Genomic DNA, 25,248 nt, shown 5'->3' with positions numbered 1-25,248 from the left:
AAAACTTAACCTATTACAGCCTGAATCGCCCACGATCCTGCTGGTCTCAGAGGGTTGAGTTGTTTATATTTCATTTATTCAGTTTCCATTTTTGTACTATTTACGTTTTACATTTTTAATACACCTTTAATACATTTACTGAACAATAAAGTTCAAGTTCAAGACCTTTATGTGTCCTCGAGGGGCAATTGGTTTTGCCGCAGTAGCAAACAACAACAACAAACATCTCATCACAATAAGACAATATACACATACTGTACATTCCCACATACTAAAACACTGAAGAAAGGTGAAAACCTTGAGTTACAATATTAAGATGGGTGGATGTGCGGATGTGCTGATACTACCTGTACTTTACAGAGTTGAGCAGTGAAATGGCTGAGGGTATGAAAGAATTTATATTGGTTAGTTTTGACTAATGGTTGCCTGAGGCGGGAACCAGAGGGCAGAAACTTAAATTCTGAATGCAGGGGGTGGGTACTGTCTGAAATTATGGATTCTGCTGTTTCACATATCAGCTGTTTGTTGTACAGTTCAGACAGACATTTCTGCTGAGTGCCGATGATTTTGCTGCTGATTTGTATCACCCTTGTTAATGAGTTTTTCTGTTTGAGGTTGAGGGATGCATACCAGAAAATAAAAGCAAAAGTGTAAACTGACTCAATAAAAGATTTATAAAATAGTGTCATCAGGGATGTCTCAACCTGGAACTTGACTAGCTTCCTCAAACAAACAAAAAGCAACACATCTGTTGGATTGGGACAAACAGACCAGACAGGTGTTATGATGCCGAGAACGAGATGCCCCTCTCGGGAACGCGCATCAACTGAAGCATCAGCAGCAGCAACTGTGCGCGCTCCCGTGAGTGTTATGCAGTCCTCAGCGGGCATGCGCAGAACTCACTGTAACAGCGCTTCTTCTCTCTGCGCATGCGCTAACACGCGGTATGTCCGGGTACGACATGTAATATAAATACGCTGCTCTCCTCGGCCGTCGATAGAAACCACTAAACAAATGATTCCCATCTGTCCAGTAGTGTCCTTCACCTATGGTGAGTATCAGTAACACTGTGGATGTTAGTTTACAAGCTATAACTAGATTTAAGTGACGTTATAAAAGCAACATGATCAGATAGTGACGTTAACGGAGAGTCCTTGAACCGTCAGTTGATGCTAGCTGTTAGCTTAGCTGTTAGCTTGTTAGCTTAGCCTCATCCTGTGTGTCTGTCCTCCGCAGTGCCCAGCCGGCTTGGTGAAGATGCCAAAATGGCTACCGGCAATTACTTTGGATTTACCCACGGCGCTGCCGCCCAGTACAGGTGAGGAGGAGCCTAAACCACCGGTTAAACACATCCTGCATGCTGTTTCTCAGCTCAGTGTGAGCTGAGTTATGTCGTGCAGGTAGCCTGTGTACAGGCTGGATGTTCCCTCTGCTGCCATTGTTCATGCTGGGGGAGGGGGCGGTCTCTCTCTGCTGCAGATGGATGAACACTGAACATGGCACTGCGTAAAACACGCAACACGCAACGGGCTGCCCCTCTATCAGTAATATACATCCATGAGTTTAAAGGGTTACCAGAGAACACAACACAGAGGCCTTTAATAGTATTATGAGGAATTTAAAACTCAGGTAAACTGTGCAAGTTTGCCAGTGATCTTTCATAGTAATCCACCCACCAGGAATGTGACAACACTGACATCTCTTTGGCCAGTGTGTTGCTGCTGGAGAATATTACATTACCAGCTAAAGGTGAGCCACAAGTGATACTTAGGATAGACAACCCAGGCACTCCAAAATATACTAAAACAAGTGGCAACAAGGAAGGAAATGTATATATATAAAAAAAAGCCATATTATACAGGAAGCCCCTCTATCATTAATATACATCCATGAGTTTAAAGGTTTATCAGAACACACCACAGAGGCCTATAATATTATTTGCCAGTGATGTTTCAAAGTAATCCACCCACCAGGAATGTGCACACTGACATTTCTTTGGCCAGTGTGTTGCTGCTGGAGAGCATTACATTGCAGCTAAAGGTGAGCCTAGTGATACTTAGGATAGACAGGAAGGCAACCCAGGCACTCCAAAATATACTAAAACAAGTGGCAACAAGGAAAGAAATATATTAATAAAAAAGCCTTTATTGTAGTGGCGAAATCATTATTATTTGTTTTGCACATTTTAAGACTATACAACATAACAAAAAAATAAATGAATAATATACAGTGCAGGAAGAGGCAAAAAAAACACTTGGCTTATCTGAAGATTAATATAAAGAAATCATATGACTACATAATAGTGATAACAAACAATTAGGACAATATATATATAGATATATAGATATATAGATATCTATATAGATATATATATATAATAACAAAAATAAAAATACAGTAAATATATCAAAAAAGATTAGTGTGTGTTGCGTGGAAGTGTATGGTTGGTGTTTGTGAAGAGGATATTGATTTAAATATCTATAATGACTTCTGGGCAATCGTAACCAAACAACATTGTGAGTGGGAAAAAATAAAAAACATAAAAACTATATAGCCAACATGTTTTCACCGCTGTAGGTCTTCGTCAGGGCTTAAAAACAAGCAGACAAAGTGGATGTGACCTACAGTATATGGTATCAACAACCAATGGGAGGCACTCACATGATGACCATAGTATTACAAAATATCACAAAGAAATGACACAGAAACAAGTAATTTATGTCCATCATCAGTGAAACTACTACTTTTCAACGGAGGCTGCAAAACAAACATGGGAGCATACACAGAAAGAAGAAAAATATATATAAATATTTCTTATTCACAGAAAGCATGTAAAGTCTATATACTCATTAACCCCAGGATACTTTAAGGCATCCAATCGATGGATCCAAAAAGTCTCCCTCTGGTAAAGTTTTTGGAACTTGTCTCCCCCCCTTACCAACGGTTTAATATGTTCGATGCCCTCTATGCATAACAAAGAATCAATAGCACTATGATACTCACTAAACATGTTGGCTTTTTTATGATTTAGCCACTATATTTCCTTGCTCGTTGCCACTTGTTTTAGTATTTTGGCCTGGATTGCCTTCCTGTCTAATCTGATTTTTTTCCCCCCGTTTTCCAAGAGTACCCGACATGTTTTGTCTTACGGTTGAATACACAGAGCAACCAGTTATCCCTCTTTCCAAGTGAAACTTATTTGACAGAAGATCCCAGTGTTCTTTAAATGAACAAGGAGGCTGTGTCTTTTTTACAGTGTAATTGTAGGCCTAGACACTGGCTTTACATTGCTAGCAAACAGATGGAGCCCACTATCTGTGTGTTCTGACGGAAAACAACCCTGCACTTATGAGTAAGGGCAAGTTTATACTACTGGATAAAAGAAGTGGTTGATATCGACGTGTTGTTCGACCACAGTGGCAGCCAGTGAAAAAAAGTTCAGAAAGACTCAGTCTTCAGGCAATACATTTCAGCTCTGCTCTTTAGGGCCATATTTTTTTTTGTTCAGAAATGTTTAGCAATGCAATTCATCCGTCTGATATCAGTACAAAGTATTTCTTCTTTCTACCTTTTCAGGCAATTAATTTCAACTTCCTGCTTTGACAGTATCACAGTTGTAACTTCCACCTTTTCTAGCAATGTATCTCAGCTCTTTGCTTCTCTAGGTAATGCAGTTCATCTGCTGGTTTTTCCAGGTTTTTCAGCAGTGCAGTACAATACATTTGAGCTTCAAGATTTTTGAGGCATATCATTTCAGAGTTCTGCATTTTCTAGTTTTTTTTGCTGACTACACAGTGTTATGTAAAATTTCAATCAGAGGCGCATATATATTCTTTTGATCTAATTTGAGCCCTCTTTTCCCTGGCAGTGGTCTTTTGATTGTACCCTAAGTTGTGAAGCACTTTGTAAAGTGCTATAAAGAAATATATAAACGCTATAAATAGACACAACCATGCCCAGTTCTTTTAGCTTTGTGCATATACAGTTTCAGTCCTGAATCTACACAGAGTTTTATGCATGCCCCTGGTATTTATTGGCTGTTTTTTTTCCTAACACCTCTAACTGCTCCTGATAATGTTGTAACGACAGTTTTGCAAAGTTACCGAAATTGTCACACGCACTCCACCCAATTCCAATGGTGAAAAGGTGTTGGAGGAGTGCTTTTCCTGTGGTTTGACCATCCGACTAGATGATGATTACTTTGGATATTGATTGCAAAGCAGGAGTTTCCCCTACAGTATTGAGACATGGCAAACCCTCCCATTGTTGCCTTTAACCTTTGACATTTCCCTTTTGTGTCGCCCTACCAGTCAGCAGCCAACTGCCGGGGTAGCATACACACATCCCACCACAGTGGCCAGTTACACAGTTCATCAAGCACCTGTGGCGGCACACACTGTGGCGGCGGCCTATGCTCCATCTGCAGCCACAGTTGCTGTAGCTAGGCCTGCGCCTGTCTCAGTAGCTACTGCTGCAGCCTATGGAGGATACCAGCCAACCCACACTGCGGCTGACTATGGCTACGCTCAGCGCCAGCCGGAAGTCCCTCCACCACCACCACCGGTCACGTCTCAAAACTACCAGGTACGCCACAATTTTTTTTTCTTTCAAAACTGCTACACAGATTACAACTGTTTTGTCATTTTGAATCTTGGAGGAGGGGCAGATAATAATGAATGGGAAGCCAGGGGTCAAAACAATGAATGGCTGGGTCTACCCAACCTTAAACTTTATTATTGGGCGGCTCAGCTCCGAGCAGTGGTGGCATGGTTTGTCAAGGACTTAGAGACAGGATGGGTGTCCATTGAGCAGAATTCTTTGCCAGGAATATCATTGTCTACTCTCCCATTTCTAAGCCAACAGTCTCAGAAAAAAATTCAAATCAATAATATATGGATCAAACATACAATGAAGGTTTGGACTGCAGTCCGAAAGCAGCTAAAGGGTGCTGTAGCTTTGTCACGGGCCATGCCCATAGCAGGAAATATAGAGTTTCTTCCATCCATGAACGACAATGCATATAAAAGGTGGAATGAAAGTGGGCTGAAAATAATTAACCAACTTCTTGATGGAAATGTGTTTAAATCTTTCTCACAAATCCAGGACAAGTTTGTCCTACCTTCAAGCGACCTTTATAGATATCTACAAGTTAGACATTATATTACAAAACACAAAGACTGGGAGAATATTAAAAGAGAACCAGCTAATATAGAAACCCATTTTATGCAACTGTTTGAACACCCTACTTCAACAAAAAAACAAATATCCCATATGTACAAAAAGCTAATGTTAGACACATCAGATAACACTTTACATATTAAAGGACAATGGGAACTAGAGTTGAATACGATAGTGGACAATGATGCCTGGGAAAGCATATGTTCTGGATGTCACAGGGGGATAGTAAGCCAGCTATGGAAAGAATTTTGACTGGAAGGTGAAGGTGAGGTTCTTTAGGACCCCGCTGGTAGCATGTGTTTTTAAAAACAACTCTACTAACTTATGCTGGAGAGGCTGTGGCATGGTCGGCGACCATACTCATATATTTTGGGACTGCCCGAAAATACAAACATTTTGGAAAGGTGTCAAAGAAGAAATTGAGAAACTCCTGGAAATGGACATCCCCCTGGACCCGCTACTGTTCTTGCTGGAAGTATCACCTGAATGCCTGTTTACCACAGATCAGTGCTATGTACTGCATATCTTATTGATGGTTGGAAGATATGATCACCATTAACTGGATGAAGACTAACCCTCCCACAATTGCTCAATGGTTACAAAAACTGCTTTTTTACTTTGCTAGCATTGTCTCTTCAAACGCAATGCTGCATTGTTAAAGGTCCAGTGGAAAGGACTTGGCGGCATCTAGCGCTGAGGTTTCAGATTGCAACCAACTGAAACTTCTCCCGTGTGCCAAGCATGTGGAGAACAGTGGCCGGCAAGAAAACGTGAATGGTCCTATCTAGAATCATTGTTTGGTTTGTCTGTTCTGGGCAACTGCAGAAACATGGCGGCCCGCTACGTGAAGAGATAAACGGCTCAATCTAAGCTAACGAAAACACAGTGAGAAAACGTATTGATTCATATTGTATTCCATTTCTGTCAATTTATCCTCCTAAATACTACACATTGTTCCTATAAGGTAAAATGGACCAAAACATGAAATATTCAACTTTTGTAGCAGTAGCTTCACATTAAAGTGAAGTGCTGTACATCTGCAGCAGGTGTGTTTGCATTATTCTATTATCAATTTGTCATCATTTCTAAGCATGTAAGAGATGATTTCATAGAAGTTACAGCCATAAACTGCAAGTCTTTTATATCAGACTGCCACAGAGAGGAACATATTGGTGTATGGCGCGACCACTGCTGAAGTACATTATCCAGCGTTAGTGGGCTATATCCAGGATCAATCAGCATTGAACTGAACCGTGATCTGCACGCTTGAAGACAACATGCTGGATTCAGTGTGCAGAGCCCTGAAGCCCCGCCCCCGCTGCTGCACAGAGTGCTGGGCGCATGTTTTTTAAAATTGCGCGTGTCTCGTGTCCAAATTGCACCAAATTCGACAAAGCACTCCATGGGGTCCCCAGCAATACACCCTGCCAAGTGTGAAATGGATCGGATGAGCGGTTCTCAAGACATGCAAATGACATACACACACACACCCACGGACAGAGATTCCTTGCTGTGTAGTTGAAAGACTTTCTGACTGAATTTCATACAGCACTTTTATCCAAACCACTTTACAATTTGCCTCTCATTCACTCATTCACGCACACACACGCCCCGATGCATCGGGAGCCATTTGGGGTACACTGGGGACAGGGGGAGCCAGGAATTGAACCGCCACCCTTGCAACTCTATTTTATCGTTTCCTTTGCAGGACTCCTACTCCTATGTCCGATCCACAGCTCCTGCTGTGGCTTACGACAGTAAGCAGTACTACCAACAGGCCACTGCTACAGCGGCGGTCGCTGCTGCACAGCCACAACCCAGCGTGGCAGATTCCTACTACCAGACAGGTATGCTAAATACACACTCAATTCATTTTCATTGAATTTTCATTTTCACAGCAAGTTAATTCAAAAGTACTCATTCAACAGCCCCAAAACCAGGATATAGCAGCCAGGGGTTAACAGCATACACCCAGACCCAGCAGACTCGACAGGTGACTGTGATAAAGCCTGCTGCTCCCAGTCCAGCCTCGTCCACTTTCTCCATCTACCCAGTGACCTCCACTGTCCAGCCTGTGGCCTGTGCCGCCTCTGTGGTCCCCTCTTACTCCCAAAGCCCAACCTACAGCACAAATGCTGTCACCTACTCTGGTAAGCTTTTAATGCACAGTGGTGCTTTGAGCTAAATGCTAACATCAGCATGCTAACATGCTCAAAGTGACAATGCTAACATTCTGATGTTAAGCAGGTACAGTATTTACCATCATTATCACCCTCTTAGTTTAGCACCTTAGCATGCTTACATTTGTTGATTAGCACTAAACATAAAGTACACACAGTATACACAGAATTTACACAATTTTCAGTCATTAAAATTGGTTTTAAGTCATGGAATTCCATTGCCCAAATGTGTATGAACCCAGATGTGTTTATTTAATTAAATTAAACATGTAAGTTATTGTGAAATTACATAAATCCAATCTTCCTTTTTAGCCATGCTAGTTGCATGGTTTTAGGGATGACGACGTCGGTTGGTCCTCAAAATGAAATATCTCCCCAACGATTTGATGGATTGCCTTGAAATTTGGTACAGCAATTCATGGTCCCAAATAGATGCTCTGATTGAAACCGGATGGTTTTCAGCTGATCGGCTGTGACCGGCCAATGAGTCTCATATTTGCGATTGTTTTTGTCAGTCACGTTTACACATGTGCCGCATGATAGTTTTACGCCAGCACACAGCGGCACAGACGGTAACGTCACAGCCACACATGCGCACACACACATGCGCACACACATGTTGTCGGTGTAGAAGTTCTTTAGCATGATTTGAAGAAGACCTGAAGCTTGCAATTTGTCACAACTGCAAGTCCAAAATAAGCCGTGGAGGAACAACCTTGAAACTTTTGGAACAACTAACTTAACCACACGCTTATTATAATTGTAATTAATTTCCATGCATTCTATGTAGTTTTTGGAGAGGAAAAAAAGGGAGTCTGGAGCCTTGCTGTCAATTATAGTTCTTAGAAAGAAAATCGGAATCGACAGGTCACGTCAGGAAATTGGAATCAGCCAAAAAAATTGCAATTGGTGCTCTAATGTTCCCTACAGGATGAATGGTAAAACCAGTGATCCCGCTGACTCTTTGTCCAATACATTGGCAAACTTTAACTTTTGACATTACCGTCAGCCTCACCTGTACTTGGTTTTTCATGTTAATTTGTGTTTCATTAAATGTTATCGTGCAATGGTGCTAAACTAAGATGGTGAACATGGTTAAAATGATGCACATAAACTTTTGCTTTGCTTATTCATGGAGCCTGTTCAAATGGCTATAAAATGCACTGAGTAGGATTTAAGTAGGCCTTGGTTTATCCTTTTCCAGGAACCTCATACTCGGGCTATGAGGCAGCAGTTTACTCTGCAGCCTCCAACTACTACCAGCAGCAGCAGCAACAGAAGCAGGCAGTGGCAGCTGTAGCAGCAACAGCAGCATGGCAGGGGAACACTTTCACCAAGAAACCCCCCTTTCAGAGTAAGCAGCTTCGGCCCAAGCAACCGCCCAAACCCCCTCAGATCCACTATTGTGATGTCTGTAAGATCAGCTGTGCCGGCCCACAGGTGAGTTCAATATGAATTAATATCACACTCAAATCAAGCAGGATGCACATAATGATATTAAGTGTATTTTAAGATGCACTGTTGTACTGGTGAAGCTGTTACATTGGCTTCCGTCACCACAGGGTGTCCATCTCTTCCATGATGATTCACTTGAAGTGATGGAATGCTTTGAAGTGTTGAGAGGAATTGTGCCTTCGATATGTCCATGCAGACAGACTATAAAGAACTAACATACAAACCCAGGGTTTCCACCAGTATATTGCAAGCTCGGTTGACTCCCCACCAGGCCTAAGCATCGGGGAATTATGTATTTTAAAACATTTTTGTAAACTAAAATGTGTGATACAAGTAGTAAACTCCTTTAAGGTATAAGTGTGCAGGTTGTGTGAGTAACTTTAGCGAGTGTCTGTATGTGGTTGAGAGAGAGACAGACAGACAGAGAGAGCGAGGGACAGCTGACAGCAAGTACGGCAGTACAAATACGTGACAACCAGTGGGACTAATGGCTCTGTCTTTCTCCAAACATTGATTACATAAGACTTACAAGGAGCATCTTGAAGGCCAGAAGCACAAGAAGAAGGAAGCGGCACTGAAGGTTTCCCAGAGCAGCACCAGCAGCGGTAGTGGTGGAGGGGTCTTGGCCCGCAATGCTCAAAACCAGCTCCGCTGTGAACTTTGCGATGTGTCCTGCACTGGAGCTGATGCCTATGCTGCCCATATCCGTGGAGCTAAACACCAGAAGGTATGGATATGAGTGGGACATTACATATTACACACATTATATTTACACCAACATTAGTATTTGGTAGGAAACAGACACCTCAAGATCATGCAAACCCCACAGAGAATGAAGGGATAAATCGGAAATCAAGGAGATGAAGTGTACAAACTAGAGGTCTACCGATGTGTTTTCAGGGCTGATTCTGAATATTAGTAATCAAGGAGACCTATAACAGCTGTTTGCAACTGATATTTTGCAGTAAAAATTAAATTCTTTAAAGATAAACTTTAAATGCCTTTAAGCATATGTTTAATTAAATGCTTTCAACATTGTTCTTCCCATGCTGACACCTTTTTTGCATGCATTGCAGACTTCCTTCCCTGGTGTTGGTTGAGTGTAATACTCCCATACTGCACTTTTAGACCTTTTTCTTTATTGCATCAATCAAGAAAGAGAGAGGGGGATTGGAAGTGTACACATCATACAAAAACGTTCTGCTACACCACAATTCTCTGGTTCATTGGTGAAGTGTATGAGCTAGACTGCAGATTGGATTCTCTACTAACAGTGATAAACAGAGTGACGGCTGACTCATGAACAGGTCCAACGCGGATTGAATGCCCATCAGCAGGCCGTTACATACGTCTGGTGTATGAAATGTATGGCTGTATCGTCACTGCGTTTTTATAAACTATAACAATCTAGTCACGGGTCACATCTCTGACCTGCGTCAAGGCGCCGACAACAGCCTTCAGTGGTGTTTATAGGCTATTACTCATGACGCGTAGCCAGTCAGATAGTGCTGTTGGCGGGACTACAGAGTGGTGACTACAGAGAGAGGCGGGTGCATCAGAGCGAAATAGCACATTTTTGAATTTTTATCGGCAATCAGAAAAGGACATTGTAAAAATGCTGAATATCGCAGCCGATAATAGGTTGACCCCTAGTACAAACCTAAATCTGAAGTAATAAATAAAACATTAAAAACCCTTCATACATAAATGAAATAGTTGGGAATCAGTATCAGTCTACTGTGTTGTCAGTATTTTAAATAGAAACCTCAGACCTTCTGAAAATGGTCTTTCTTGAATCTGAATTCTCTTTCATTCTCCAGGTTGTGAAGCTTCATACCAAACTTGGCAAGCCCATTCCCTCTACGGAGCCTAGTATGGTCACTCAGACATCCTCCTCGACCACAGCTGCTCCCAGCAAGACCACCACAGCTACCCTGAGCAGTTCCAGCACCAGCAGCTCTCTGTGTGTGGCTGCCTCTTCTTCCTCTACTACCAGCTCCAGCCCCACATACCTGAAACCTGTCAACATAGTCAGCAGTGGTATGGCAGGTGTCAAGAACCCATTAACCAACAACCTCTCTGCTGCCAACTCTGCCTCAGCTGGGAAGAAAATGAACACCCCCAAGATCAATTTTATTGGTTAGTAAGCACACGTTAAGGCTGCAGCACTTGGCTAAATTCTATATTCAGAACATTAATATAGCAGCAAATGGCTATTAGCCATGTAAAGATATCGTGGAATAATGTTTACCTGAGCAGAGAATGAAGTCACTCTCCCTGTGTGTGTTCGTTGTAATCCGAGCTTCTCCGTGATTTTTTGACGCAGCCGGTCTGGCCACTAATGGCCGACGCTCTGCACTGCTCTCATACGGCGGTTATAGCTGGTTAGGTTAACACTGTTGGCTCTGTCAGCACTGTTGCCGTTGTTTTCACCGTTCGTGCTGTTAGCACCGTTAACTGCTGGCTCAGCTGTCTTCATATTGAGAGCCATGTGGAGACAATCCCTCAATCATAGATATGCTCTGAATTTCGAATTTAGCACCTTTTTAAGAAGATATGGACATATTTTGTCCGCAGATTAGTTTTAAAATATCACAGGGATGAATGTACACGCTATAGTGAGCTGTTTGATGAAGAGCTGCAGAAGACAAGCACTTACTGCGGTTTATGTAAACCAGAACTCCTCCAACACATTATGGAGGTTAACAACATTTGTTGCTGTGCTGTAATATGTTTCCACAGCTTGAATAGTGTCGTGGTTGTTCACTGTGTAGTGCAGTGGAAGTATCCTCTATCGAAAAACTCCATTACTTTATTGTCAGTGTTGTTGTTTTTTTTTACTGCAATCCAACACATATTTTGGGTATCGCTTTGTTCAGCTCCTCCTGTTTTCATTCACTATATCACTATGTGATACCACACACTGAGGCGGGGTGTCCTCCAGGTTCAGGATAATTTTGTTGCAGATATCAGTATCAGTGATATCTGATGCTCTTTTAAATATTTAGTCACCTTTTTTTATTTATACATTCATGAAAGGACACTTGGTTTACAACAAGTGTATGAGTGCATACCGGTTCATTAACCTGGAGACAAACTGAACCAGAAATATTGAGTTTCACCAGAGTCAACCTCTGGTGCAATTCATCAGGAGTAAACATTTTCTATGGTAAAATGTTGAAAGATGAATCCATCGCTCAGAAAATCTGATATGTGATGTGACTCTTGTTTTGCTGCCTTTTGTGTCAGGCAAGATAGGATGCGCAGATTTTTTGCTCTCCCATTGCCAAAAGCTGGCTAAATGTGTCTGTAGCAGGAGTTAATTTGTATGTTTTGAAAATGAGCAAACATGCTAATTCAGTGAATGTTAGAGAGGAAATGGGAGAAAACACCAAGTTTATAGGTGTGCTCATTGATCTAAATGATAGTTAGTTAGTTAGTAAGTTAGGATAATTAATTTAATTTTTGTTTTACCACAGAGCGGAATCTCTTTCCATCAGAGTCACCTTATCATCTTCGTCATATTGTTTTTTTTTATGTGGATTTATTTAAACCAAGGTGTAGCAGTAGCACTGTTAATGGGCTATGATTAAACGCCATTGTAATTTCTCGAATGCAGGTGGAAATAAATTACAGACCACAGTGAAGATGGACGAGGCCAAAGTGGAGGCCTCCAAGCCTGCGGCGCCCTCTTCAGGTACTCATGACCCCAAGACTGACGTTTCAGATTCTCTGTCCACCTCGGCCTTGGCTGCACTGCAGAGCGACGTCCAGCCTGTTGGTCATGACTATGTTGAGGAGGTAAGTTTTGACAGACCAATGCATGGGCTAAAGCCAACCTACGCTTACTTTGCAGAAATGCATTTAAATCTCGAGTGTAACACGTGGAACTCCTTTCTAGGTCCGAAACGATGAAGGAAAAGTCATCCGCTTCCATTGCAAGCTGTGTGAATGTAGTTTCAACGATCCAAATGCAAAGGAAATGCACCTAAAAGGTCGCAGGCACCGCCTGCAATACAAGGTTTGTAGCTGACATGTCTTGCACCACTCCACAGAAGTTGATTACATGCTTGTATATTCGTCAGGTGTCTCAGAGCAAGAAATTAAGTTTTGAGAGTGACACACATTCAGTCCTATAGTAGATATTTGGGTAAAGTGATTCATCTTTATCAACATAGAAAAGTTGTCCCGACTCCTCCATGGTGCTTAGGAGAAAAGCTGAAAAAAAATAGTATTTGGCCTTGCATTAATCCTCCGGTCCAGTGGAGCAAACATCTTCTCAGATAATGATTTAGTCCCGGCACATACACATCTAATCTAAAGGCCTATTGGCTGCTTAAAAAAAAAAAAAAAGAGTAGGCATACTGACAGTGCTAGATCAAAGACAACTGCTCTGCTGTAATTTCATGGTAATGTGGTAAAACGTCCATGTTATTTCGTATTCCCAAAAGGGAACTTGTCGTTGCTGAGAACGAGTGTATAAAGCTTCATGAATTAACTCTTAATGTTCTCCTCTGAGATACGAGTCCTCGTCAAGCTTTCTGCCATATGTCTAGGAATGACTGAGATACTTGATAAATATAGGAGCCTGCAATATGTTTAAACCATTACTTTTCATTTAATTAGTGATTACCCTTAAAATCTGGCAGCAATTCCACTGTATTTCTGAAAGGAGTTTTCATATTTCTATATTCTATATTACACCCGTGAAATAGCTTTTTACATGTTTTTATTTTGTAGAAAAAGGTGAACCCGGATCTGCAGGTGGAGGTCAAGCCCAGCATTCGAGCCAGGAAGATTCAGGAGGAGAAGATGAGGAAGCAGATGCAGAAAGAGGAGTACTGGAGAAGAAGAGAGGAGGAGGAACGCTGGAGAATGGAGATGCGGTACGGGTAATGGAATTTCTTATTAATGGTTTTGAAGAAAGATACAGTATGAAGTAATGATATATCCACACCATCTTGTGCTGTTCAAAAATCCTGTCTCAGAAGCAGGTATGCTTTGGAGGGAAGGTACCATGGTTTTCAAAGTCTCAGTTTGTGAAAGGGTTGAAAAAAAGATTACGTCACGACCCTGCTTTTTTTGCCTGAACCCTCTTCTATAGCAGCCCCAGCAGCGTTGTTTAAACAACTAAACTTAATCACAATTGTCATATACATACAGGTACATACATGAAATTTGACCTCTGACTTACAAACACTTACTAGGACACTTAATGTTGTTTCCTTTAATGTGTCAACCATCTGTACACTAGACATTGAAATACTGGGATGGAGATGAGTTGTGGTTTTATATTTTCAGGCATTATGAAGAAGATATGTACTGGAGACGTATGGAGGAGGATCACCACTGGGATGACCGACGGCGCATGCCAGACGGAGGGTATCCACAGGGGCCTCCTGGCCCTCCTGGTCTGCTTGGAGTCCGGCCAGGCATGCCTGGCATGCAGTCTCAGGGTCCTGTGGTAAGGCTTAATTATATGTTATTATATACACTAGTGCAGTGCACGTTCAAAACATGCCTGTTTAGAACAGGCCGAATGCTTGGCCTGTGGTGTTGCTGCTTACAGATTTCTCGAGAACCGCTCACACAAACAACTTCACACTCGACACTGCGCTTCCTTGGGTCCTGAGCAATACACCTGCCATGACATAGTTGCATCACACACCCAAGTCACGGCTACTCGCAGTCAGAAACACTGAAATAAACTCTGGTTCACAGGAAAACGGGCAGACTTTACCATTAGTCAAGGTAGGCAACTGTGTATTGAAAGCTCCAAAGTAAGTAGTATTTAGTTGAGTTGCATATTTTGAAGTGCTTTGGGGGCCTGTGGCAAGTTATATTAGGGTACAAAAATAATGCTCGAGACAAACTGTGAGACAGAGTGTTAGGAATACGCATCAGTCAGTAGAAAATGAGCAATAGTCACATTGTAAAGCCACTTTAATAACTTAATTAAATACTTAAGAACTCCATAATTCACATTTAAGGATGATTGAGATGAGTGAAAGAAGAAATGAAACAGAATTACAAATTGAATATTCTCTGACTTGGAGACAAAATACTCATAACACCATCAGTTTTCAACAAAAATATAATATATCATGGTTGTGTTAAGTGCAAGTCAGTGCTAATAATTAGCATTGTATTGTACAGACAAAACTGTGTCCATCCCTGTACTTTCATACCACTCTGATAGTAAAAGTAATAGATGTCAGAAGGAACACATTATCTAAAAGCATAACTTCGTTGCCATTACAAAAATGACTCCTGGAGAAAGGGTTAAAATTCTGGAGATCAAGGCGTTTCCATGTCACCTGTAATGTTAAAAATAGCTTTTGTCAAGCTACATGTTGGCTGTGAGGAGAGACTCATCACAGTATTGGTCAAAATCCAGCTTGGGAACACACATCTTGATTCAGTTAATTTTAAAGGAACTATTACTAATCCTAGAAACTGAAATTGTAAATTAATAATGAAATGTGTGCTGTCTGATTTTATGCTTATGCTTTATGCTAGTTTTGATATACTTTATCTCAACAAGACACTCAGGAGTGTTGATGATATCATTTTCTTTGAGAAGTATCAAAACATGATTATTCAGCTAAAATGACCATTTGTAACACAGTCTTTAACTGTTATGTCTTTCAGCCTCCACGTCGGCCTGATTCTTCAGATGACCGCTATGTCATGACCAAGCATGCGGCCATCTACCCCTCAGAAGATGAGCTGCAGTCTATCCAGAAGATTGTGTCAATCACAGAACGTGCTCTCAAACTGGTCTCGGACATCATCACAGACCAGGACAAGGAGAAGGCCAAGGAAGAGGACAAAGAGGAGAAAGAACCCGCTAAAGACAGGTGTGACATCTGGGCTGCTTATACATTTCAGATTGCTATTTAGATTCACCTTTTACATTCTGCAGCAGAATCTAATGGCAGTTGACCATCTGTGCTTTTTTTTGTATTTTTGCTATTGGTTTTCCTACAGTTTGTACACATTTCCGATGTGTTTGTCTGATAGCAAGCGCTGAAACAGTTTGATAAGAGATTCATAAAGTCATGCTGGTAAAGATGAAAGTTAACATTTCTTCCACCTGCAGCCTGCATGCTTCTAAATATTTTTTACTAACACTTGGGAATGAATATAAATGTATTTGTACTCGTACAGTTACCCATCAGCCGGGCTGGTGCAGGAATCTGTACTGTTCTAACGGACATTGTTAGAATTAATTGGCTAAACTCCATTTTGCATTATGTAGACTAGATCATACAATAATTTGGATAGATGTAGCTAACAGGAGAAGTGAGTGAAAGGTTGCCTCGCTCAGCTCATTTCACCTTTCCTCCAAACACACCAATGGGAGTGCTTTTCAATTTGGCTCTTTCTAATCAAGTCTAATTCTTTTCCCTCTTTCAAGCTGTAATATACATTGTTAATTTGGACAAAATGCTGTATTTGGATGTATTTCACTTCTCAAAATGATTGTTGCTTGTTTTACTTCTTTCCCATCTTCCTTGTGTAACTGTCCAGAGCCCTGAAGGGAGTGATGAGGGTTGGAGTCCTGGCCAAAGGCTTGCTGCTTCGTGGGGACAAGAATGTCAACCTAGTCCTGCTCTGCTCTGAGAAGCCCACCAAGAGCCTCCTCAGCCGCATTGTGGAGCACCTCCCCAAACAACTAACAGTACTACTTTTTACAAATATCACACCACAGCCAATTTCTTCAGTGGCCACTTAAATGCGTACCTGCCTCGTGCTTTCAAAGATATCTTTTTACCTTTGGTTTAGTTGTAGTTGTATCTTCTGTGCAGAAGAATGAGAGCACTACTGTCACGGTAATTTACTGGGACAGATATTAAAAAGCTGAAAGTAAGTGTGGTGGAGAAGAATAGTTAGAATAGCCCTAACTCGGCATCATACACTTAAATTACAGGCACACAAGATATTACCTTGGTAACAAGTTCTAGTATTAGTTCTATCATCCCTATTTTGTTTTAACAGTAATTGAATCTCATGATTCCAGTGAGGATCCCTTTATGTCCACATGTACTAACAACTGTACCTATGAAAGTGGCCACTGAATAGCGTAGATGACCTCAACTAGGTATGCTCCCTATCTTTTACTTTGAGAATTAACTGTCAACTGAAATAATGCTAGCGCGTTTGCATCTACGCCATTTCTTCCAGATCGTAACACCAGAAAAATATGAGGTCAGTGGATCGGTCCAAGAAGCAGCGATCATTCTGACATCCGGCGTCGAGCCAAAGATGCAAGTGACAATCACACTGACGTCACCCGTCATCAGAGAGGAAACTGGCCGGGACGGAGGTTGGGAGACCCATCACAGCCTTTCCCATTGCACCTCCTTTCTTGTCTTTCTGCTATCTCTCTATGAAATCAGTTTCAGTATGTTTGTTGACACCCTGAAGAGCGCTGTCCTGCTGGCACTCCACAAACATTTAAATCAGCTCATCCTGGCCACTTGCTGTTCATGTAGGATTCATTTGGATTTTCAGAAATCAGAAATGAATGACAGGGCAACCAAGGAAGCTTCAGGGTTTGTTGTGCACAGTCTATGGCCTGCACAAATTTCATTTTTAATACCACCCTTGTTTAAACAACTGAAACTATCAGAATCGATTCTTTTCAATTAAACATTAGATTTAGATAATCTGCTTTTACTGGCCTAAGGTGGGAGCCTATAAGAGACCCCCAATGTAAGTTATTGTTCTCAATTGCTGCTCTTTCTAATTATGTGGGGCCAATCACATCTAGTATAAAAGGAAAACAAGATGAAATAGGCAAGTGCCAGCAGTATTGCTCTTGGGCTTTTTGCTCTTACCTCTCAAATGCTCTCTTTATCCTTTTAAACAAAGCATGACCAGTGTTTGCATTGTGTTAAAGTCTAGTTAATCCCAGGTGAGATTCTCTTTTGTTTCCTGTGTTCCAGGGGATTCTGTTTCCATTTTATCATTAGCTATAATCAATGGGAGACATGCATTACAGTATCTTTTCACCAAATTTCCTTTGAGATGAGGAGACAAAAAAAGAGCAGCAGAAGATGACCAAATAGGCAACAGGAGGCACTTCTGTTCCTCAAGTTTAATTTGGAATTAATTGTTCAAAGATGTTTGAATTTTGCAACCCTTTTTCTCAAATCAAGATTTGGCAGAGGAAATTGGATGTTATTTTCCCACAGGAAACAAATCTTCCTTTTGTGTACTGGTGAACACCAGTTCACCATGCTAAGGTCCCCTGTTCTGAAGTGCTCCCCTGAGTTGATTGACACCTTCCTTTTACACGAATAGGACTCAAAAATGAAAGCTTTTGACAAGTTTGTCGATTTTGATTTCGCTATCAATGGAAAGATTAGGACAAATTATTTGAAGATGGACCATTTTCTCTTTTGAGTTAATTGACAATGGAAAGATGAAGATAAACCATGAACCAATTATTTCAAATGATTCTTAGGGGAGTATTGTTAAAAGTTCAGGTACAGAAGGCTATGACAGAGGAATCTTTGGTTGGACCTGAGTACAGCCTTTGGTATACAATGATTGTTGGGGTCTTATTCCAACCTACTGATGTTAGGTATGCATGCAGTGATATCCTAACCCCTTTTGTTTGCTGGTAGTTCTCATGTTTTTTTCTCTTCTTCAGCACCCATTGCTTCCTCCTCTTTATACTTGTAGTAATATTTACAAGTCCGGCACAAAAGACCCCTTTATTTCCTTGAACAAAAAAAAAATCAACAAATTTTCTAGTTCATTGTCTCCCATCAGAGGTTTAGTAGGGCCCAACAGCTTCGGAAGGATTTTTGACCAAGGTTTTCTCACATCCCAAAAACTTTGCCACACCTACTATTGCCATGCCACTTTTTTTTATCAGGTCACTCCCTATTAGCCATTTGCCCTTTCTTTATTTCTGCACCAATTTTATACTTATACTCATTAGCCATGGAATCCCTCCTCCGTCCCTGTGCTTGAACTAAGAAAATCTACTAAATTAAAAGTCCCCTGGTACTTACCAGGGTAATGGTAAGCTTTAAGACACAATTAACCTGATAAAATGGTATTGGCTTCAAAATATTTTTGAGCCTGAACCCATGTAATTTAGCTAGATTGGTGCTTTCCAAACACACCAGACTATTTGGCGTCAATGTTTAGTCAGTAAATCCATACCCCTATAATGACTTGACATGTCATACGCTGTCAGTCTGTATCGTCCCACTTACTTTGACAATATGTTGGTTTTTATAGTCACCTTTTATAGTTATTAGTCACCTTTTTTTTTTAAATTTACAAAATAAGCAACCAATTATAGGTTGTCATGGAAAGAGACATTGGTATGTGTGGCAATGTGTTTGTTCTTTGCCAGCCTCGCTGACCTGGTCAAACACCCATTCCTCATCACCAAAAATTTTTGACACTTCAAATCCATTTTTAGATGTAACCTCGGGTATGGTGAAAGACCCAGCGGACGTCTTGGACAGGCAAAAATGCCTTGACGCTCTGGCTGCTCTGCGCCACGCTAAGTGGTTCCAGGTTCGGAACATCATTTTACTTTCTTATTGTAGCCTTATGAGATGCATTATTTATTTGTTTATTCATGTATTTGTGTTTTACACATTTGGTTTTCATTTTATAGAAATGAGGAAAAACTATTACTATTTGAAGTAAAAACATATTCAAGGATGCCACATATTACAACAAAGATCTGGTTCATGTCCTTATGTATTGATAAGAAATCTTAAGTTCATTTGAAACTTCCATATGAAAACATTGCTCTATAAGAACTGGCATCCTTGTATTCCCTTTTTCAATTTTCTAAGTACTGCATTATAGATCCATGTGATTCCATAAGGCTGCACAATAACTTGCACAAAGTTGTGCCATCAAGAAGTGCTTTCATGTTCAACGTTTGTATTGTTTTTATATTATATATTTTTGTAGAATAGGGATTGAGAGAAAAAGGAATATCTGAGTAGTTTCCTGTGATTCTGCTACCCGAGCAAAAGCACAGGCAAAGTAAAGCAGATTTCCTCCTGCTCTCTCAGTCCCTATACTCTCCTCTCAGGTGAACTCTTGTACTTTTAAGTACCTGTTTGTGAGATACCTGGTTAAACCTGGAGTCAGGGTTTAGAAGATGACAAGTTCTCATTTCTTGTGCATCTTGCAAACTTTGAACTCCCTTACTAACTGTGAGGTACAAGACTACTGGGAATGGCAGCTGATTGCAAGCTCTTATGGCTCATACACACCTCAAACCATACTCAAGCTTCCATTATGCACAGTAGTGTTTGGACCTCTGTGATAGAACTGATTCACTTGTTTGGTCCATCTCTTGTCACTGTTGTCATTCCGTAAACCTAACTTTATTGCATCAAAAGGCTAGGGCCAATGGACTTCAGTCCTGTGTGATCATCATCCGAATCCTGCGAGACCTCTGTCAGCGAGTTCCTACATGGTCGCCCTTCCCAGGATGGGTAAGTATGTTATTTAAACGTGCCTGTTTAAGGCTGCATTCACACCATTCGAGCGCAGGGTTGTGTGGCGATGTTGGAGTGTCACTTAATGGCCCATAAACACCATGCGACTGCGGGACGATTAACATCTTTTTGACATCACGTTTGTTTCTCCAAAAGTTGATTCTGTTTTGACTTCTCGCCGCTTTTGGGTTTTTTTTTGGCACCGACCCTGTGGTCCCCACCGCCGCAGTTTAAACACACTACCCACATTCAAACGAATGGGAGGACTGGCGTTTTAGCCGCAACGCCTAATTTGGTGTGAATGCAGCCTAAGCACTGTGTGACTTTGGGCTGTACCTGAAGAGAGTTGTTGATAGAGAGACGTGACATATTTGGTCACCAAAGCTCAATCTAGGACTTCGTTTGAAATGAACAACCAGACGGCTTGTGTGAAATTTGTTTTTTTTTTCTGGCTTTTTTTGGCCCTTTTTGACCACCTGAACTTGCACAGGAACCTATTTTAAAGACCTCAAACATGAAAGGTGCAGAAATAACTTTAGTTTCTAGCTTAGCTCCTGAGTGTGGTTATTGATTGTGAAGGCATTTTACACCACTTTGAGTTAGGTTGTTAGCAATGCAGCACTAACTGCAGCAGCACCATGCGTATCTATTTCTCCACAGACTACAAATTGACCCTGGTGGGTGATGCTGTTTGTGAGAAACTAAAGCAAGTCCAGAGCAAACGGTGTGCTTGTTGAGTTTTCCCAGAAACTATGATGCTTGTAAGGCTTCTCTGTAAAAAATAGAATATCAACAGCTACAGAACTAGGTGGTTTTTAGCAGAAACATTTGCAAACCCATGCCTATATATTATGGATATTTTGTTCAAAGAGGCAGTCAAATATGATTGTGTTCACCTTTTTAAACAATTACTGTAATTATAGTGTATTACATCTTTAAAAGCTGACTACTGGGTCTCTGCATTTTATATCTGCCTCCTCAGTTTTCATGTACACCCTACTGTATTTGAACATTTTCTTGGAAGCAAACTAACTAATGCTAACTAAGCCATCTTCACTGTTCACTCTGTTCAGGCCATGGAGCTGCTAGTTGAGAAGGCCATCAGTAGCGCCTCTGCCCCCCTCAGCCCAGGCGATGCACTGAGACGTGTCTTCGAATGTATTTCTTCTGGGATTTTACTCCCTGGTAAGATATTGTTTCTTTATTTTCCTATGCATTAATTATTGTTATACTTATCGGGCTCTTTTTACTCTCCTTTAGACAAAACCATTAACTGCACTTCTCTGTTCATGGACCAACAATTGGGTCAGCTGAAAGGGGGAACAGTTCTTTGCATTCACACTGTATTTACATGTACTAATGTTCTGCTGTAATGTTATGACTACTCCTGACTGTTGGCGATAACCTGGTTTAGAACTTAATATCATTTTTCTAAGACAATCTCTCCCAGGAATCCTGTGCTGAGACAGAAATGGCTTGATTTAGGTTTTGCTAACAAGCTCTGGGGCCATACCCTGTCAGTGAAATATGTCTGTACATCCACAAGAAGTGTTTCCAAAATGAATTCCATAATTTGTTTTGCCGTACTGCTGATCAATGTTAAGCGATTCCTTGGCATCTCATGTCTCTGACTATCCGTTCCTCTGTATTGATGCTTTCCGACAATTACGTGTGCACAATGATGCATACGCACGCTGTATCGTGTTTCAGTTTATTTGGGACCGGAGCCATGGCGGAGAGAAAAAAAAGCGGTCAAAAGTCTGTCAGTGGCAAAAACAAGCACCGAACGTAACGTTACATTGACGCTGCTCACTTGCCCTCGCAGCTCGTTACAGCGTTATCTCTCAATACTGGGTTAATTTTAGAAGTCGTTGTCCCCATTAGTCACTTAGACACAAAAACATGGGGAAAATATGTCGAAAAATAACCCAAGTTACCCTTTAATGTGAAGATTCTGAAGTGTGAAGTGTTTCATTCATTTCATTCAACATTGTTTAGGGATGCAAAGTGAACGCCTGACTTGACTCTTGCTGTGCTGATGTAATTAGTGTGCTGGAAATGGACATTATACTGAACTTATCAAAGCAGCAGGTGGACAGGGAGGAAGTGTTGAATTTACATTAACTGGGAAAGTAAGGCCTGTCTAATATAAGCCTGTCCAAAATAAAGACCTTTGCCACTAAGGTAAATAAAGGCTACTAATGGAGAATTTTTTTGTAGTGTTTATCTGAAAGTTGGCTGCGATTGATGAAAGTAGTTTATAATAGAAAAAACACAAAGATTCTAGTAATACTGCAAAACTTCTTGAGAGTTCAATATTTTTGCATTGCACAAAACCTAACCTAACCTGTAACCTATGGTCAGTTATGAAGTCCATCATTAGGAATTTTAGGAGTTAATTGACTCTGCAACCTAATGTATATTTTGGAAAGGCTCACAAAATGATGAACAAATTGTTCTTTCAGTTCTGGAGATGAAATGGTATGAAAGGCTTTGAAATTCAGGATACAGTGACAATAAAATGTTTAAGTGAAATATGTATGTGCCAATAACATGTCTGGACTTTCCAAATGTGTTATTTCAGTTAAAATTTTGTTGAATATTCAAACTTTCCAAGGCATGAATTGTCATAGACCTCCGTTATATTGATCAGAGGACACTGAGAAACATGATGAAATGAAACCTCACTTAATGCTGTTTTTATTGTTTATTTTTAGGTGCACCAGGATTGGTAGATCCTTGCGAGAAGAAGCCTGTGGATACGCTAACATCTATGGGAGAGCAACAGAGAGAGGACATTACCTCCAGTGCCCAAGTACACACTCTTAAATTATTCATACACTATCAAGCTAATAGAGACATGAAGAAATTAGACAGTTTAAGTAGGAGAAATGACGTGATGTTTGTCATGTGATGAATGCACTGAATCTACAGGTACATTTAAGAACTGATTCAGACAATAGAGCAGGCTTTTCAGGATTTAGATTTGAATAATTACCTGCTCTTCAGTGTCGGCTGATGTCACTATCTTTTGTACTTTTAGACAATGGCATAATCAGTTATTGTCTTCGTGTCAGTATCTGTTCCTTGCTACCAGGAGATGTCAGGCTTCACATAAAATTAGTTTTGGGGGATTTGTCATGTGGAAATCTGCTTTCCTAAATCTGACAAAAGGTTTCTTTCTGTATTTCTTCACAGTTCGCTCTGAGGCTTCTGGCGTTCCGTCAGATCCACAAAGTTTTGGGCATGGACCCTCTGCCGCAGATAAACCCTCGCTTCAACATCCGCAACAGCCGCAAGCGTCGCCGCGACAACAGCGACGGGACGGACAGCTTCGAGGGTGAAGGCAAAAAAGACAAGAAGGATTATGACAGTTTCTAAGCTTCTCTATTATCACATAAATATCCATACAAAGATGTACTAACATGTTGTATGCGCTGTCTTCTGTGTACTGGCTAAGGTCCAGTGTAGCTGTTGTTTTTTTTTTTTCTTCCTTTATAAGCTACAGATGTATCAGTGTAACCGCAGCCTCACTCTGCTCTGTATTACACAAACATGTCAGTTTGTGTGCTGTTTTAGTTGTAGATTTCTTAAAGTTGGGCTTCAGTCCTCTCTGTACTAGATGACGCAGTTTTTACCTGATGTGCTTCTTGAATAGAAGTGTTGTTGGAGAGTGGCTCCTCAGCATCTGCCGCTGCTCCCTCCGAACTGTGTTTCTCTTTTGATTTTCTGTTGTGGGGCAAAGTGGAGCTCATGGGATCAAAAATGACTTCTCCATATTGTGGATCAGGAGCATTGGATTGGCAATGCTAAATGTATGCCTTCATTCATCTGTATAGTTCTGCATTCAGAGGTGGACTGTGTTGTCGTTACTAACGTAAAGCATTCATTTGGCCAACTAAATTTTCCAAAGTTTTTCTTTTCAATATGAATAACTGTGCTTAATGCAAGTGATGTTTGATGCTGTGGTCTTGTTGTGTCTCCGTGCTTGGCTACACTTCCGATAAAAGACCTATGGGGCATTGCACAGAGATTCAGAAGAACTTTAAGTGTTGATAGATAGATCTTTGTTAGTAGTAAAGTAAAGTCAGCCCTAAATGTGGTTTTATGTCTTTTCATTTTCATATATATATGGAAGTATTTGTATAATCTTTAAATAGATGAAGGCTTTGGTTTGTGAAAAAAAACATGACCATGCTCACGTTACGCACTGTTTTGGCTTTTAATATGTTGTTTTCCTTGTTAATAAGGGACTTTATTGGCTTGCTTGCCTTTTAACTTGGTTAGGTGCTAAATTAAGTTCAATACTGGAAATGAGAATAAGAATCTAGACTGGGAATGGGAGGGGCGGTAATGTGTAGGTCCTGCTGTGAATGCTTGCCGTGCTCTGCGTTCTGCTTTACTATCCCAGTAGCAGAATAAACACATTTCCAGATTGAAGAATTGTGTATGTTTTGCTGAGTTCCTCGGTTTCTCTCATGGTATACAGTGTAAACACAATATTTCATGCTCAGATTAGCAACACGTCTATTTTTACAAACTAGTGCTTCCTCTCTGTTGCGGCTTAAATGTTTGGGTGTTTCGGTTTATTGTTGGCGGCCAGCAAAAAGAGGAAATGGAAAATAAATTATGTATGTAATGGTAGCCAGTTTAGGGGAAGGGCGGTACACACCAGTTGCAGATTAGGGTTTTTACTCTCCACCTACAAGAAGAACCGGGGCCATGTTCTGTGAAGACGGTGATTATATTAACCTTGAGCTGACCAAATCCAACATCATTTAATCTTTAGCTCAGGGACTACAGCAGTTAACACTGTTAACACTTAACCTGCTCACTGTCAGTTTCACTTCAACTAATCCTGAGGTTCAGTGTCTCTTGCCGTCGAGCTGAGTCTGAAGGAGTTCTATAGCATTTCCTTTTCATGACCGGTTAAGAAAAGTATCCAA

General features: G+C 40.9%; 1 protein-coding gene across 3 annotated transcripts; it reads left to right on the top strand.

The window, feature by feature from the left end:
- The first annotated feature begins 892 nt into the window (after positions 1-892).
- zfr (zinc finger RNA binding protein) lies at positions 893-24,742 on the top strand. 3 transcript variants are annotated; one of them, XM_037777091.1, is made up of 20 exons: positions 894-1,051; positions 1,237-1,318; positions 4,311-4,584; positions 6,887-7,025; positions 7,107-7,328; positions 8,563-8,798; positions 9,337-9,540; positions 10,634-10,952; positions 12,433-12,614; positions 12,715-12,834; positions 13,554-13,699; positions 14,115-14,277; positions 15,465-15,673; positions 16,347-16,497; positions 17,001-17,142; positions 19,261-19,358; positions 20,204-20,299; positions 21,376-21,487; positions 23,020-23,117; positions 23,501-24,742. In XM_037777091.1, the coding sequence occupies exons 1-20, from the start codon at positions 1,015-1,017 to the stop codon at positions 23,681-23,683; spliced, it is 3,213 nt and encodes a 1,070-aa protein (XP_037633019.1). In that variant the 5' UTR covers positions 894-1,014; the 3' UTR covers positions 23,684-24,742. The 3 variants fall into 3 exon arrangements, 2 of the variants coding, with proteins under 2 accessions (XP_037633019.1, XP_037633018.1); XM_037777090.1 differs by having other exon boundaries at positions 13,554-13,705; XR_005207811.1 differs by lacking the exons at positions 19,261-19,358; positions 23,020-23,117; positions 23,501-24,742 and having other exon boundaries at positions 893-1,051; positions 13,554-13,705; positions 21,376-21,417.
- The last annotated feature ends 506 nt before the right edge of the window (positions 24,743-25,248 follow it).

Source organism: Sebastes umbrosus, chromosome 8 (assembly GCF_015220745.1).
Source record: "Sebastes umbrosus isolate fSebUmb1 chromosome 8, fSebUmb1.pri, whole genome shotgun sequence".
NCBI lineage: Eukaryota > Metazoa > Chordata > Actinopteri > Perciformes > Sebastidae > Sebastes > Sebastes umbrosus.
Note: the sequence above shows the minus strand (reverse complement) of the source record. Positions and strands in the feature narration are given on the sequence as shown.